The sequence below is a fragment of the Centroberyx gerrardi genome, chromosome 6 (genome assembly GCF_048128805.1).
Source record: "Centroberyx gerrardi isolate f3 chromosome 6, fCenGer3.hap1.cur.20231027, whole genome shotgun sequence".
In the NCBI taxonomy this organism is placed as follows: domain Eukaryota; kingdom Metazoa; phylum Chordata; class Actinopteri; order Beryciformes; family Berycidae; genus Centroberyx; species Centroberyx gerrardi.
The window spans coordinates 20,451,082-20,468,581 of NC_136002.1; the positions used below are offsets into that span (position 1 = coordinate 20,451,082).

At 45.4% G+C, this 17,500-nt stretch overlaps 2 protein-coding genes across 2 annotated transcripts in view; one reads left to right on the forward strand and one right to left on the reverse strand.

Moving 5' to 3' along the window:
* The window catches only part of map3k10 (mitogen-activated protein kinase kinase kinase 10), a 26,981-nt gene extending 17,581 nt beyond the window's left edge, over nt 1-9,400 (forward strand). The window contains exons 2-11 of the mRNA XM_071927884.2: nt 1-60; nt 974-1,122; nt 3,124-3,299; nt 4,140-4,386; nt 4,821-4,943; nt 5,082-5,220; nt 5,335-5,447; nt 5,570-5,874; nt 7,972-8,506; nt 8,632-9,400. The exon at nt 1-60 is cut by the window's left edge and continues 121 nt beyond it. Of these exons, the coding sequence (XP_071783985.1) occupies nt 1-60; nt 974-1,122; nt 3,124-3,299; nt 4,140-4,386; nt 4,821-4,943; nt 5,082-5,220; nt 5,335-5,447; nt 5,570-5,874; nt 7,972-8,506; nt 8,632-9,038 (2,254 nt within the window). The 3' untranslated portion in view covers nt 9,039-9,400. The remainder of the gene's footprint in view (nt 61-973; nt 1,123-3,123; nt 3,300-4,139; nt 4,387-4,820; nt 4,944-5,081; nt 5,221-5,334; nt 5,448-5,569; nt 5,875-7,971; nt 8,507-8,631) is intronic.
* A 7,776-nt stretch (nt 9,401-17,176) lies between these two features.
* The window catches only part of ttc9b (tetratricopeptide repeat domain 9B), a 17,708-nt gene continuing 17,384 nt past the window's right edge, over nt 17,177-17,500 (reverse strand). The window contains exon 3 of the mRNA XM_071894221.2: nt 17,177-17,271. Within this exon, the coding sequence (XP_071750322.1) occupies nt 17,177-17,271 (95 nt within the window). The remainder of the gene's footprint in view (nt 17,272-17,500) is intronic.

Here is a 17,500-nt window from a genome sequence, read left to right on the forward strand (position 1 = left end):
CTGGATGGCCCCCGAGGTCATCAAGCTCTCCCTCTTCTCCAAGAGCAGCGACGTGTGGAGGTACGGCTCTTGTCTCCGTCTCTCACCTGGTTCCCCTGGTTTCTAACAAAGTTTCTGAGTTGTGTCAAGTTGTGTGTGTCAAGGCAGACTGCAGCGCCACAGAGTGAGCTTTGGGTGTGAGATTTTGTTCAAATGTAATAGAAAATCAGCCTTAAAGTCGAGATGAAATGAAAAATGCCTTTTTAACCCTTTTAGATCACATCCCCGGTCATATTGTGCACCTATTTAACAATATATGCCAAAAAAAATCAATCAATCATGTTTTCTTCCTGTAAAACAAAATATGCCGTGTGCTTACATAAGCATGACTCAACCAATTTCAACCAATAATATCATGACATCCACCCATCAATCAATCTTCAACTTTTAGCGCACAGAGCTAAGATTCATTAGTTAGCTAGCTAGCAACAGCATGGTACTTCGGTGTGTCTTCGGGTGTTATGACGCGCCCACTTTTCAACGTTCAAATCAAATTCCTCCCAACGTTATGTCCCGCCTGTCTTTCCTGTTTCACTCGGAAATACGTCATGATACGGAAGTTAGATACTCTCGAAATGCCGTTTCATCTCGACTTTAATGTCAAATATTAGACATTTCTCCCTCTATATTGCTGTCAGTGATCATACTAGGCTTATGTGACATTTGGAAGCTACTGATAATTTTTTGTTTTTTAATTTTTAAAAGTGTGTTGTGTCATTAAGAAGTCTGAGAACCACTTTATAGTAAAGCAAAACATACTGTAACATACTTTTGAAAACGTGTGATGTTCACTTTCTCCCAATATTGAATCATTCCATCTTCTGTCGTATCGATCCAGTGTTTTACAGTCTTTCAAAGCAATTTCAAACCAATTGTTCGTCGCTTGTCTCTGTCTTTGCTGACCCCCCTTCTCTCTCTTCCTCCCTCTTCATAGTTTCGGTGTTTTACTGTGGGAGCTGCTGACCGGAGAGGTTCCGTACCGGGAGATAGACGCGCTGGCGGTCGCTTACGGTGTCGCCATGAACAAGCTAACGCTGCCCATCCCTTCCACCTGCCCAGAACCCTTCGCTCAACTGCTGGGAGGTAAGCGGGTCATTTTAGGTGATTATCAAACCCAAGAGGACCAAGTCGATACTTGTGTCCTTGTGGAGAACGATCTTCCCAACATGAGCACAGAGAACGCATCTTTACAGTTGCAGATGGGCTATGTGCGTGACGTTTTGCAATCATTTAAGATGCATAGATGTTCATTTTCCAGCTGATTCAACGGTCTCTGTACTTACAGACTCTTGCGCTGTCTGGATGTGATAAGTCGTTCTCGCAATGTACTAATCTTGGGGCTTTGCCTTCGTTCTCATCGGTCACATAACCAACTTCTCGGATCTTTATGTGTCCTCATGCACTTTTTCCTTTAGGCACCGGGCTTCAGTTGTTAGATATTACATCAAATGCGTCATGGAGGACACAAGAACGCATTTTGAGAACGACCCTTTGACTCCGGGTAGTCAGAGTTTGAGAAAATATTGCATTACTTTGATCTTTGCGGTTACAATTGCCGACTTTAAAACCTTTTACTCTCCATCTGGGAGCTAAGCGGTACAGTAAGAGTTCAAATGTATAAAGACCATCTGACCAGTTTCATTAAGTTGCTTTTTATACATCCTGCTGCAGTCTGCAGTCTGCAGGCCAAATTTCTCCTTTTCACCTTGCAATTAATCCTGGTGGTAGGTGTATTAACAGGCTCTTGTTTTACAGTTCAGGTCACTTCTGTTTAAACACACCAGCTTTAACTTTCGAGTTGCCTTAGCGTACTTAATTTCCCAAGCTACTTTTCTTGATGTGAAAAAACTGGATAGGTTAGCTCCAGGCCAGATTTTATACCTAATAAGCGGTAGCTGCTGCAGTATTTCTCACGTTGTCCGCCCCAGCAGCAAACTTCAAAGTCACCTCCTTCCACTTCCCTGTCACTCTGCTCCTAAAGCTCTTTTCCTCCTCATCCCTCTCTCCCTCTCCTTCATCTTATCCATGTTCATCCGTTAATCTCTCCTTTGTCATCCCTCTCTGCTCTCTCCACTCTGTTTATTCCTGTCACCATCTCACTTTCATCTCCTCCCTCTCTCTTTCTCTCTCTCTCTCTCTCTCTCTCTCTCTGTCTCTCTCCCTCTACCCATACCTTCTTCTTACATTCTCTTCCTCCTAATAGTCTCTTCTTCAACCTTTTCATTGTCTCTTCTCACTTCTCACTCTCATAAACATTACCTGCAGAGAACAGTATTTTTAGGGTGTGAAACCGTTCTCAGCAGCAGTATTCAAATGAGCGATCTCTCGGGCTTTGCCGATACTTCAGTAGTAGAACATTATGGCTCAGGTTCGGTGTTTAGAGCGTAGCTGCAGATCACTGTGTGGCTCAGTAGATTAGGTGCATACCATGTTCCCGTAACACCATGAGTTTGGGTTTGGCTCGTGATCCAATATGCCATATGTCATGCCATCTTGCTCTCTCACAGTTGCCAGTAGAGCAGAAATACCAAAAAATATCATCCAGACCGTTCGTTCCTGGTTCAGCTGCACCGGTGGTATTGATGCTGTTCTGTTTGCCAATGCATAATTCCAAATCTTGGTACATAATAATAAATAATACTAAATCCAGACATGATTTGTAAGATATCCTCCGGCTCATAGAGGCTTCACCTGTTACTATAATTTATTAAGTCGTTGTTTAATTAGTTTAATTGATGCTGCCTCTATCCCCCCTACAATACACTCTCTCTTACTTTGATAGTCCCTATTCCCAGATGGTGGTTTATCTTCCTGAGTGACTGAATGGCATTCACTGTTATACACTGGCACCTGAATGGGTCCAACATAAAGCATAGCTACATTTTACTTTACATATTTGCTCATATTTTCTTGTTTACCAATGCATAATACCAAAAATTGGTACATAATAATAAATAATACTGAATCCAGACATGATTTGTAAGACATCCAACGGCTCATAGAGGCTTCACCTGTTACTATAATTTATTAAGTCGCTGTTAAACTAGTTTCTGACCCTCTGTCCCTCTTGTCTCTTCCGTTCAGAGTGCTGGAGCCCAATCCCCCACAGCAGGCCCTCCTTCACCAGCATCCTGATGCGACTGCTGGCCATCGAGCAGTCCGCCATGTTCCAGATGCCCCTGGAGTCCTTCCACTCCTTACAGGAGGACTGGAGACTGGAGATTCAGCAGATGTTTGATGAGCTCAGAGCCAAAGAAAAGGTGAGGATGTAGTGTGACACTCACCTGTTGGGCTACAATGGACCGGAAATATGATTCATAGATCCAGTTCGGTCTTATCAGCTCAGACTGGTAACCTAATGAGTTATTTGCTATAATTTGCATACGTTTTGGAAAAGCGCTCTACAGGTATGTGGACTCTGGATGCGTGTAGATGCTCATATGATCAAAAAGTATTCACTGCATTTGGTATCCTCCACACAAATCTACTCTATCCTGTCTTTTATTCTGGAAGGTGTAGTGTGGTTTTGGGAGAATATATAACTGCAAATGTTGACGTCACATACCATATCTAGGCAGGAAGGTATCTCACCATGTCACTGTCTGCCTGAGGTGTTTCTGCAAATTGGAATTATCTTAGCAACACGCCCTTAGCCAGAAGAGGTGTTATGTTGCTATGCTAACACCGCATCTCATTGTAATTTCCCCTATATACAATCCAATCTCCTCTCCTGTTCTCTCCTCTCCTCTCCTGTTCTCTCCTCTCCTCTCCCCTCCTCTCCTCTCCTCTCCCCTCCCCTCCTCTCCTCTCCTCCCCTCTCCTCTCCTCTCCTCTCCTCTCCTCTCCTCTCCTCTCCTCTCCTCTTCTCTCCTCTCCTCTCCTCTCCTGTTCTCTCCTCTCCTCTCCTCTCCTCTCCTCTCCTCTCCTCTCCTCTCATCTCCTCTCCTCTCCTCTCCTCTCCTCTCCTGTTCTCTCCTCTCCTCTCCTCTCCTCTCCTCTCCTCTCCTCTCCTCTCCTCTCCTCTCATCTCCTCTCCCCTCCTCTCCTCTCCTCTCCTCTTCTCTCCTCTCCTCTCCTCTCCTCTCCTCTCCTCTCTGCAGGAGCTGAGATCTTGGGAGGAGGCCCTGGCTCGAGCAGCAGAGGAGCAGAGGGAGCAGGAGGAGCAGCTGAGGAGGAGAGAGCAGGAGCTGGCGGAGAGAGAGATAGACATCGTAGAACGAGAGCTCAACATCATCATCCACCAGATGTACCAGGAGAAACCCAGGGTCAAGAAGAGAAAGGGCCACTTCAAGAAGAGTAGATTGCTCAAGCTGGGCAGAGACAGCAACTGCATCAGTCTGCCCTCTGGTGGGTGGAGCAAAGAACTGCAATCATTATGTTCAGCCTCGCAGTTTGATGCCATTTACCTGTAACACAGTGCAAAATGTCTAAATGTAAACACAGACACTTTGCACTAAGAGTGGGACGGTAGTAACAAATTAAGTCCATCTTGCATTGTCGCATATTTTACGCCCCTGCTGCATTGCAAAGCCATCGGCAACTGTTTTCCTCCGTTAGACAATAAAGTTTCACATCTTTCAATCATAACCACAAGAATGTTTTATAAAGATGTTTTAGTTTCTAGAAAAAAATGTATGAATTCTATGTAGTAAATCCACTATATCTAGTGTTGATGATTACATTCACAATTTGTTGTATTTTATGGAAATGTTTGACAAAAGACTGAAACGAATTCATGTAAAGGCATTATGCATTTTCCCTCCTTGTTTTCCTGGGCGCAGGCTTTGAGCATAAGATCACAGTGCAGGCGTCTCCCAGTGTGGACAAGAGGAAAACCCAGGGGAGCGAGAGCACCACCCCTCCTGCCAGCCCGGGGGTCATACCCAGGCTGAGAGCCATACGATGTGAGTGGAAATAACTGAGATTAATGTCATTATGCATTCTGTGTGTGAGGGAGAGACAGAGGGGGAGGGAGAGTGTGTGTGCCTCAGGAATGTAATGTGGGGTTTATGAATATTTATTTTGTTTTAATTGTCCCTCAGTGACACCAAGTGATGGCAGTAAGACATGGGGCCGTAGCGCTGTGTGTAAGAAGGAAGACTTGTCGACCAGCAAGAAAAAAGGACGCACCTGGGGGCCGAGCTCCACCCACCAGAGAGAGCGGGTCGGCGGCGAGGACAAGTATGTATACGGCTTGTTTACATACAAATATGTAAACAGCTGGTTATTTTGTTGGATGTCTCAGAATTGACTGTTCCACAACACAGTGTCAGTTTAATTTCTCTCTCCTTGCAGACTGAAATCGCTGGGCGAGGGGTGCAAAGTGTGGTCGTCCAGCGCCCCCAACCTGGGCAAGTCCCCCAAACATGCACCCATGACTGCTGGCTTCTCCAGCCTCAATGAAATGGGTGAGTCTTGACCTTCGCTGTGAGCTGTGCATCGCTAAATGAGTGCCAAAAACAGAAACATGCACCAATCAGACTCATCTCACACCTCTTCCTCTCCCCATCCCTCTCTTTCTCCTCAACAGAGGAGTGCTGTGAGTTTGAGGAGTCACCTGGGTCCTTCGTGCCCTCGGAGCCCAGCAGCAACGGAGCCGTGGAGGATGCGGGCTCCCTGTGGGGCAGCCTGGGGCCCGGCGTGGTGCCCGGTGTCGGAGGGTCGAGCGCAGGCGCCTGTGTGGGGCCCGGAGGCCTGGGGACAGGAGTGGGATACCAGGACTCGCTCCGCCGCTGCAGCCAGAGGAAGAAGAGCGACTTGCTGTTATTAGGCTGCGCCTCTCTGCTGGCATCTGTGGCCCTGGGACAAGACTTACTGCAGCTGGGGAAACTGCAGGTAAGAAGAGACAGGGAGAAATACATTACTGTATTATACAAGATACATTACTGTGCATTACTTATAGAGACGTTATCTATTAGTATTTTAGTTGATGGGTCAATAATGGTTATGTTTGTAATGTAGTTATGTAAATAGATATGTGTGCGTAATAGATTTCACGGCTTTCGTGCCACTACCTGCATGTATGGCAACGAGATAAACATGTCAGCGTGTTCAACTATATGCAGCGTCAGTTTGGTAAAGTATTTTGTGATTTCTTTAGTGATTTTAATGATATTTTAAGGCATAAATATTGTACAAATATAGACTCCTCTCTGGTAATTCTGCTATATTTTTTTACTGGCTTCTATTGGGCGCTGCCCTTTATTTACGCATACACACAACACTCCCTGGCTATTGATAGAGATGCTACTGGCACAACTAACTGACATCTTTGAAAGGCTTGTGGTGAGGAAGGCCGAAGTCATTCTTAAATGTCCTGTTCACCCCCTTAGAGGGCAGCTGATCTGAGGCCCTCAAGAATAAAACAAGGGAGTCATTAATCCCCACTGCTTCATTTCCACATTAAATGATGTGTTATGCCGGTGTAAGAACTTTGTATTTTGCTCAGATGAGTGGCTTTTTATTGCAATATATCAGGCTATTGACTCCCTTTCTGGTCTCATCAAGTGATGCTTGTCTCTATGTTGTATGGTGTCGTGATTTTGTTAAGTGATATTATTGTTTTTTATTATGTGTTTTTATTGTGTGTTTTCATTTAAAACCCTGTCTGCAAACAAAATTTACCTTACAGGATAATAAAGTTTTGAATATATTTTCAGTAACCACTTTATTAGGTGCTGCACTGTTTACACAAGCAGCTCGCTCCTCCAGACAGTGAGTTACCTATAAATAAAACATAAGTGTAAAGCACGCAGACAGGGTTGAGAGGTTTCTGTTTGAGTGTGTGTTACAGTGGGCAAGAAGTGTGATTTATGCAACTTTGAAGTGGCGGTCCTGTGGGTGAAAATACCTCTTTGATGAGTGAGGTCAGAGGAGAATGGCAAGATTCATTCAAGCTAACAAGCAGGCCACAAGTACGCAAATACCAGCTTGGTACAACAGAGATGTGCAGAAGGGCATCTCAGAAAACACAGCCTGTCAAACCTTGAAGCAGATGGGCCTCAGCAGCAGAAAGCCACGCTGGTTCCACTCCTGTCAGCTGAGAACGGGAAGATGAAGCTGCAGCGGGCAAATGATCACCAAAACTAGATGATTGAAGAGTGGAAAACATCGACTGGTCTGACAAATCTCGCTCTCTGTTGCGACATGCTGATGGCAGGGACAAAATTTGGTGTAAACGACATGAATCCACGGATCCATCCTGCCCGGTGTCGACAGTACAGGCTGCTGGTGGCGGTTTAATGGTTTGGGGCAGTGTTTCCTTGGCTCACATTGAGCCACTTAGAACCAATTGTGCATGGTTTGAACCTAATTATTATGGCTGACCAGGTGCATCCCTTCATGGCCACAGTCTGCCCTTTGTCAAACGGATACTTCCAGCAGGATAACGCACCACGGCACAAAGCAAGACGGTACCAGCAGTGTGATAGTGACATGAGTCCAGTGGCCTGCGCAGTCCCCAGATCTCAACCTAATAGAGAACCTTTGGGCTGAGGTGGAACATAAATGTGCTGCCAAAAAACTGTGTGACACTGTCGAGTCAGCCAAGATCCATGTGGAAGGTTTCCAGCACCTTGTTGTCCCAACAAAGTGGATAGCGAGTGTACAGTGAGAGAATGAATACAAATAATCCTGAAATTATTTGGATGGAATCCTCTGCAGTAGCTGCTTTTACGGGGTGAGGGAGAGAGCATCAAAGAGAGAGTATAATGTATGTTTCAAAGGCAGTATACAGGAGGACACTCACTGGACAACATGGAAGATCAAATCATCCCAACTTCCAGCTGTTAAATTGCTGTTATTGCTGTGTTTTAATGTTTTACTGTTGTACTGTTTTTTCAGCTAATTTAGCTGTTTCATGGTAAGACATGAGCTCAATGGTCTACTAAATACAGTGTGTTGATGTGACCTGGTGTTGTTGTGTGAATGCAGGTGCTTCAGGATGAGCAGGACCTTCGGGACGAGCAGCGTAAGAAGAAGGAGGGTCTGTTCCAGCGGACGGGGCGTTTCCGCCGTAGCACCTCTCCGCCCAGCCGCAACCTTTCCCTGTCTCTGTCCCGGCATCATGACTCCACCCTTCCCTGCCTGGACCCCTCTCCGTCTGTCACACTCCTCTCCTTGTCCTCTCTCTCCGACTGCAATTCCACCAAGTCCCTACTTCCTTCTGACCCGGACGATTATCCCTCGACCCCTATGGCGGGGATCAAAATACCCGTGGCGCCTCCAGCCCCTTCCCTCAACCCGCTCCTAGACCTGCGGGCAGAGAGCTTCAAGAAGGAGCCCAACCAGTCGCTCACACCTACCCATGTGTCTGCAGCCATGGCCCTGAACAGGGGACACAGACGCACCCCGTCAGATGGGGCGATCCGGCCCCGGGCCCAGACTCTGGGACATCACCGGACGCCGTCAGATGGAAGCATGCCCATGCCTCCTCCGCCGGGCGCACCCAGTTTCGCAACACACAAAGGTCAGGGACAAACATCTAGGGTTAAGATTTGAGATGTATGGTGCTTTTTTCAACGTTAATGCTTCATCATCTGACCATTTTGTCCAACCTCTCCCTCTTCTCTTTCTCGCTCCGTCACCCTCCAGGCGCACAGGACACCCTGGACATTCCTCGCCTCCCTGACCACGGCAGCATCTTCCCAGTCGTCCAGCGCCGTAAAGCCCCCGCTCCACCTCCACCCATCCCCGACCCGGATCCCCTCTGCCTCATCAGCCCCCTGGAGAGACCCAAGACGCTAGAGTTCGCCCCCCGGCCCCGGCCCACTCCGGCGAAGGTGAGGGCCGACCCCTGGAAGCTGGGCTCTCTTTCTCGGACCCTGAGCTCCTCGCCAGGCAGCAGCTGCGACAGCCCCCTCGGCTCCGGGGACAGCAGCGCCAGCGCAGCAAAGCCGAACTTGATGGACATGGACATGGAGGGCCAGAGTTTGGACAGCACTGTGCCCCTGTGTGGACAGCTGCAGCCTGCCACTCTCTGTGGACAGCAGTACTCCTAGTGAGCGAAGGGAGGGTGAACATTTCCAAGTCGACTAGTTTGCATACAAGCCCATTTCAGGACATTGCAGCTCGGGCTTGTCGCAGTCTGAACAAGGAATGCCTACTGATGTCTGAGCCCAGAAAGCGCACACTTTGAATTTCTCTTGATGTGCAAACGCCCCACCTGCTTGTTGTGTTTTGTAGGCACTTGTTGGAAGCCATCCCTTTCGTGTGCCCTTCAATACGAGCGCCCTGATGAGGCTCGATGCAGAACCCTTACAGCAAGCCTTTCCCTTAGCGCCCACTAACCCTACACACCACTAAGGGTCCGAGAGGCCTCTTCTAAGCCTTGTTGTGTGCTCACTGTACTCTCGGTGCACACCCGCCGGAAGCCATTGCTAACTGCTCCTTGTTCACCTACTCAGTGACCCATGGCCAAGTTGCATTTCCCTCGAGACTCGATAGGAATTCAAACCTTAAAAAGCCATTGAAGTACCCGGAACGCCACCTTTTGACTCTGCTTAGTGTTCATTTCTATCCGTCTGCCTGCTGCTTTTGGTCTTGTCTGTCCAGCTTCCCTCCCTCTGCTGATGTCACTCTACTCATCTTTCCTGTTTGTCTCCAACTCAGAAAAATGTTTTAGTGCTTCGGTGTTTGACCTTAACATTTCGTTCTTTTGGGGGTGTTGCCCCCCGGGAAACAGAGGGGCTGGATTAATTATACATAATACATGAGAGTGTCCTTGTTCATATGTTGCACGCATACATTGTAGCCGTTTGTTCTGCAGGTACACAGATATCTCCCATATTGTCTCCATAGTCAGACCTCTAAGAAGAACCCTACTTCTTTTAGTCATTTAGTCGTTGCTCTTACTAGTCTAGCCAGTCAAAGGGCATTCTCATTACCTCCCCTTCCCATAGATTTTCTGCCTTTACCAAAACCTCATATTTCATCTCTCTGTGTGGGGGTTATCGTCCTCTTCCCTCAAAGACTGAGACAGGAACAGGGAAAGCCTTTTTCACCGCACTGGTGGACTGGTTATATCCTCAGCCTTGTACAGTAAAAACAGAGAGTTTATTTTCTCAAAGCTTGCACCATTCCTGCCGTAACCTGTTAGCAAATCGGTTTGGCAGACCAGGTGTGTTTCCGTTTGTGCGTACGTGTGTATACTTTACATTGTTACCTGTGCGGATGAACGCAATGGATTGTTTCTGTGTGCTGGTGTTTTTCAGTGCATGTTATTACGAGCGAATGATTTGCTGTGTTATGCAGCACTTCTTTGAAATGAGACCGCTGGTTGCTGCACACATTTCTCATCTCTTTGTCTTTTTGACGTTTGACGAAAAACATTCCTCACTAGCAATCAATACCCCTCTGTATGGATCCCCTTCATGCCACAGAGATGGACACAAAAAAAGGAGAGCCATGGGAAATGTTGAATTGAATCCACTCTGCAACACTGAGGGAAAAAATACTACCTGATTTCTTATAAATAACTTCAACCTCATGTTCATCTTTGACTGTTTGGAAGCTTGATATTCTCCCCTCACCTACTGTATTGAACATCAGTGGCACTTTAAGAGCCATGTTGTGCAACTAGTTTGTCTTTCTGTGGACTAGTGGACTTGGCACAAAGTGCTCTAGCCACGGTGGACAAATCAACGCAGAACTCTGTTTTGTCTCTGGAGTTGTTTTTGTAAGGTGGGTACGAGCGCAGTGCTGCTGTCAGGCTGCTGTAAGGAGCTGGAAAAAAAAGGCCCACTGATATTGTTTTTTAAAACTGCACAGTTAGTCCTGGCTGCAGATGGTATTTACTTGACTGTGCAAATTTCTGTGGGTGAGAGTTTGTGTGTGTGTGTGCGTGTGTGTATGTGTGAATACGCGTGTGTGGGTGTTATTATTTGTATGGGATGATGACAATCCCATAGGTAGAAGAGTGAGACCGAACTCATTCTTCTTGTGTGGTTAAGAACACTGAGTATTTATTAAATTTATTGTTATTATTGAAATAATAATTAATTATTGTTATTACAATGCTCTTCCCGGGATATCTGTATATATTTGTTAATATAACACAGGCAAACCAAGGAAAACCTAGGAAACTACTTACTGATACATCCGTGTACAGCTGTCTCCAGTCTCAACCTGTGACACATTTCTGGGTTAAATGAGGAATAAGTGTGTGAAATGTGAGAATGATTGCCCTGAGAGACAGAATAAAAGACCAAGAAAGATGCTTCAGTGTCTGTGCTATATCTCTTTTTATTTCTATAAGGTAAACATATTGATCCTGTGGTGCCTGTCATGATTGTCATATGTTAGGTAATACCCGGCCAAAAGGTGTTCGTTCCCCTGTTGTATGAGCAACATTTAAAGGGGAATGCCACCCATTTTAAGAATTGACATAGGACAGTTTAGTGTGAACTTGTATCTTTCTGAAAGATAGAAATGAGAGAGAGAAGCCTTGAGTTTGTGATTTCACTGGGATGTAAAATCAGGGGCTGCTCCATTGACAATGAATGGGGCAGTGACTTTGTGGAGCAATAAGATGCGAATTGAGCTGTCACGAAAAATAAGTTTGTTTTCTAGCACTGCGAACAGGTATGAACCAGAACTTAAACCTCATTCGCGTGCAAGAACTCACCCAAAAATCTTATGGGTGAATAAAGCCAGCGCCCCGTTCACTGTCTGTGGAGCAGCGCCAGATTTTACATCCCAGTGACATCACAGATTCAAGGGTTAGTTCTCCAGTTTCTAGCTTTAGGAAAGGACGCAGGAATAACGTGAATTTTTAAAAAATGGGTGACATTCCCCTGTAAGATTGCCTGGCAGTGCCATGCATGCGCCAGCAGGACAAAGGCTGCTGCAGTAACAGACAAAATCCTCTAGATGTCATCAGATCGGCCTATGATGTCATATCATCTCACAGCAGAAGGCCCCTTTCAAGTCCGCTGTATTTCTACAGGTAATGCATTCCTACAGTCCCTCTCTCACCCTTCGCCGAACATAAAAGGCAGATGAAGGTGCATTCATGCAGAAAGAAAGCAGTTATTGGATGGAGTATATTATTAAATATTGGATTACCTTTGAAACGTTAGTGAGGAAAGACATCTTTCTTATGAATGCCATACAATAATAATTTACACTGGCATCACAGGCTTTGAATGCAAAGATGATGACAGGCGCATGCAGTTTTCAGTGACTGAAAGACACACCAATACACACAAATCCTCATACACTCGACTGCTCAGTCTGTCAGTGTGACCGCCAATCAAACACCCTTCCAGACGCCAGCCAGTTACCTAGCAACCACTCCTCACTTCCATGGTGATGCTATTAAAAGCAACAACAAAGAAAAAAAAAAAGGGATGATGGGCCTGAAAATGAAGTGAGGAAGGGAGAGGTGTTGAAGCCCCAACAGAAAAGATTTGGTAAGCTGTGTCCCAGTGTTGTGTGGCAAGTTCACAGCCCAACACAACAGACATGTGCATATTATATTGTCTGTGAATAATCCAGTGTCTGTTTCCAGCTGCCGTGCAACCTCATCCCTCTCTCCGGCTTCATACCTTTTGTCCCACCTAGTGTCCTTTACAGCAGCAGTGACTCTCCCTGTCTTTGAATTGAAGTCTTTCCCTTCATCTTTTTCTCAACACTGTTTTTCACCATTTTTCTTTCCTCCTGTCAATCTATCAGTTCCCTTCTCCTCTCTCTCTGGGAGCCATTAAGCTGGGCAGTGAGTGGTGACAGACTGATTAGTACCTTGGGAGGTGGGTGGAGAAAGAGAGTTAGAGAAAGAGAGCATCACATATGCCATTTGGAGGATGATTTTTGTCCAAGTACCATGAGTAAATATATTCTAATTATGGGTGGAAACAAACTCCCCAGCCCTGGTAGCGTTAGTACAAGACCACAGACAGGATGAGGTGAGATGGAGGGAGGAGAGACAGAAAGAGAAGAGATGGACAGTGAGGGAGAGATAGAAAGTGTTTGTGTTTGTGTGTATATGTGTAGCATTTTTGCCACAATATTTCAAACTAGTGAAGATGTGAACTGACCAGTGTGTACCTAAGTCTACAGACTCCTTTTCTATTATCAGTTCATCACACCACAATTTAATTCCAAAATTAGATATCGAAATAAGTGATGTTTCTTTTTAAAGGATAATAGGTAGCTTGAGCCCTTGGTTGACAAAATGATGCCACTTTTACAGACTGAATCCTCTATACTTTAGATACTGAATGATGAACTTCCAGTAATGATTTTTGGAATAGAACTCTTCAAATATTATCAACCAAAATATGCCTCTGAGAAACTTTCTAGAGTGTAGCATTAACTCAGTCATTAACTCAGATGAACTCAAATGACTTTGAGTGCCACAACACAACGACATTCCTCTTTGTTTGAAACTTTATTCATAATCTTCATTTACCAATCAATAGTGCATTCCCAGGCTAGCAGTTCAGTAAAACCAGCGATGGCCTCTGATGTTTAGATGTCGAGCACTGAATGGAAAGACAAATCTTCCAGTGGCAAATTGGAGTCATAGCCATGATGTCCCCAGCTTCAGGTCCCTCTCTGTCGATCGACACAGGCAAAACTAATGGAAATCTCCCGTCGTGCGGAGCGGCTCCGTACAATAAGAAGTTCCTCAGAGTTCTCCACACAACCCGTCCACTCCTGTGTAACCGGTTCCCCCACCGTATAGAAATGGACGCTTCGGATGAAAGGTCATTTTGAAGGGTTCAAAGGGCATTGCACATACTCTGAGCAGGTTCTGGATCCCCTAAAATAAGGGACATCAACAGAAACACCAACAAATACAGACACAGTCACAAAGCAGCTCTGTGGGGGAGCTAGCAAAATCCGCTTTCCTTTCTCTTGCTTTCTTTTCTGTTGATAAAGTAATTCAGTAAAGTAAAGCTTTTCACAACCATAAAATTTTCCATTTTTGTTTTTTTTTGTACAATTGTATCATATATTCACAAAAACTACTTTGACATTTGACAAACATTTACCTCAAATGACATCAAAGGAAAGAGCAAAAATAACACAGCCAGTATTTACTTTTCCATCTCTCTTTTTTCTTGTGCTTTTTGTTGTTTGTTTTCAAAGCTACACTGATGTAGAGATCAGGTGTCTCCATCTCTATTTGCACAGAGAGTGTGTTGTCGAGTTATGCTCACAATAACAGGTTCAGGAGTCAGTCCTACTATTTATCAAGAGAACTGGTCACATGTAGAGCTGTGGCAGCCAGAACTGAACCTGGGCCCTGTTTTATGTGCAGCTAGTTTCCCTAGACAGCCGTACACATTGAGCTAGAATGACTTAGCACATTGAGACAAAAACAAGATGGCGGACTGGTGCCATGGAGAGAGGACCATGGGAGGAAACCTATCCCCGAGGGGCCCGTGGGTGAGTAGCTCAGCCCAGGCAGCCATGGAGACCGACCCTGCAGGTGCCACCATCCTTCAATGTTGTTTGTTGATTTATCTCCTCTGGGATACCAGGGGCATAGAGCAGAGAGAGAGAGAGAGAGAGCGAAAGAGAGAGAGAGAGAAGCAGAGAAGCAGAGAAAGAAAGGGACAGGCTGAATACGAAAGAGAGAGAGAGAGAGAGAGTACAGACGGAGCATCTAGAGTGAGGAATGCTTCCACACCTGATGTTTTAGCCCTATGAAGACAACCTTCCCATAACTTTTCCATTTCCAAATAATCCTATCTCTTCATTGCAAGAGTGACATGGAGCTGCAGCTGTTTTACTGGGCTGATGATGGCCTACTTCTCCCTCCACTGGAGCCTCTCTGTATCATGCTGGTTTCTTCAACACATGGCGCCGTCTCTCCAGAGTCCCATTGACATACTTAGGTCCCTATTTCCCTCCTATCAGGTCACTGGAAAATGGGGAGGGAAATCATTTACTGCATCTTTCTTTGATTTTCTCTTCCATCCCTTTCAATTTCCTAAGCAGTGGAATTGGGTTTTGCCTCTTATCGCTCACCTTGGCCAAGGCAGCAGGTGACCCTAATTCATGAAGGACCCTTTTCCACATATAGGATTCTCATTTGATGCCTATTCTACGACTGTGATCACACTCTGTCACCACATTCTGTGTTTATAAAGAGCAGAATGGATAAAATAGAGGTATGAGAGAGCGGGTTAGTGGCAGCATGCCATGAGAGAAAGCAATAGAGTAGATACTATCCCTATCCCATAGATCTGAAATGACTTTCTCTGGAGCCGCACATTACATGCAGGATGTGGGCTTGCACATAGGAAGAAGGAAACTGGGGTTCATGGCATTAGAAACTAGGGAATTAAGGTCATGCCTTCACAAATTGTCAATCCAAGGTTCTTCAGAACAGGGCAGGTAGATTTATGCCTGTGGTAAAGCTATCATAAAAGCAATATTGGCATCATCGATGGTTAGTCTTCACAACTCACAAGAGAAGCAGTGGCAAATTATGTTTATGTATCTGCACTCAGCTAGCCATGGAGATCCACAAGCCATATCATCAGTTGTGTTGTCTAATGCTAATGTGTATTATCTGTCCTTACAGACAACAATTCTACGTTTGGAACAATTTTCCAAACTTAACATTTAGCAAACACAGATACTGTATCTATCAAAATACATTAAACTGAAAACAGAGGGGATCTGGAATCTCAAATGGCACACCCTTGTTGATGTGTACTAAAGCTGACTGAACCAAGATGATGGTAGAGACTGTTGGGACAGAGGCATGTGATTGTTTTCCCTGCACTAACACTGCCCACAGTCTCCTTGGTATGTTATCGATGTCTGGGAAGCTTCAGCATTAGCGATAAAGGGTTGGACCTCCAGCATAGAAATGATGAAATTAGTCTATTTCTGGCTATAGAGTTTCCAGCTTGCTGTAAAGCTCAGAGTGGAACCTCATGTGGCCAATGGTGGTTGATGGAACTCTAATTCCATTGGCTATTTTCCATAGTGACATCATTAGCTGGAGAACAGAGAGGGGCGATGGGAGGGAGGGGCTTCAACGGTCTTGACGACAACAACAACAAAACACGGCCCAGGAGGGGTTTGGGACAACAGATTCAAGACAGTTTCCACAATAGCACACCTGATAACAGCAGAACAGCAAGACTGCTGGAGAATTTTGTCTGTTTGCTTTGTTCCTTAGAAGGAGAAAGATCGCACGCACATTTGCTATTAACAACTGATTACTACTAAGTATGATGAACACCAAAAGCAAACTGAAAACCTCAATAAACTTAGCAAAGGACGAATTACAAACACTTGAATTAGCCCTTGAATTGAAAAACAGTCCAGGAAACTGAGATACATGGCATCCAGGGGAAAAATAGAAATAAAACAGAAGAGCAATAGAATGACCGTAGAGGCAGGCTTTTTTCTGATGATTACTTGATGTCAAAACAACAAAAGATTTATCGTGCTAGTCTGTTCCGTAGTCTGGGTAAGGGGCCTGAGTGTGCCCTGTTGTGACAGGATAGGGGTAGGATGTACAATCAAATTGGGCTATGGTCTTGATATGTGTCACACACACCCCTCGCTACCCCCTGCTTATGCTCCACCACTGCCTCCACACACCCCCACCCTCCTCCCCACATCGCCAAGCTTCCCAGCCCTGAAATTCTCTTCAGTGTTCAAAATAAGACAGAGAGAGTTAGAGAGATAGAGGGAGAAAGAGAGAGAGCAAGAGAACAGAAACAAAATGCATTTTTTTTTGTTTTTAAAACATTTACTAAATTACGCAAATGTCCCTTATTCATATGTTTTTAAGCTCCTTTTTCATTCCACCACGATGACTGTTTCATATGAGTATAATACAGCATTTTCCTTTTGTTTTTTTTTTGTTTTTTTTGTTGGATTGACTGTCTGCATCTAGGGAAGGGAACCACAGCACCTGAGGGAGAAGGGGGGGGGGGAGAGTGGGAAAGAGAAAGGAGAGAGAGAGGGAAAAGGATTTGGGGTGCAGACAGCGCTTGATATGTCTCCCGTTCTTGTCCATCGTTGGCGGGTGTTTGGGTCTGTCTCATCTGTGGGCTGTGCTGTCAGGGGTCGATAGAAGAGGAGAGGAGGTGGAGAGAGGGAGGGTCGATGTGGGACGGTTCGTAGGTCAGAGGTCGAGGGGGTAGAAAGGTGAAAAGGTCAAGGGTTAGCCCTGGGTCTCTTTGCCGCTCTCTCGTTCCCGCTGTCCGCTCTTACTCATCTTCATCTCCGTCAGCTGGATGTACCGCAGCACGTTGGTGTCTGTGATGGAGAGAGGGGCAGAGGGTAATAAAAGATGAGAGGATGGCAGGCAGAAAGAGAGAAACAGTATGTCACATTTTTACTTCAATCAATACAATCTAATCAATTAATTCAGTTAGTTTTCACTAAAGATAGAGCCTTAGGTCTCCTCGATGTCAGAAAAATAGTTAAGGACACAGAGTGACTTTGGTTGCAATATAGATCTTCACATTAGGACTTAAGACCTCAG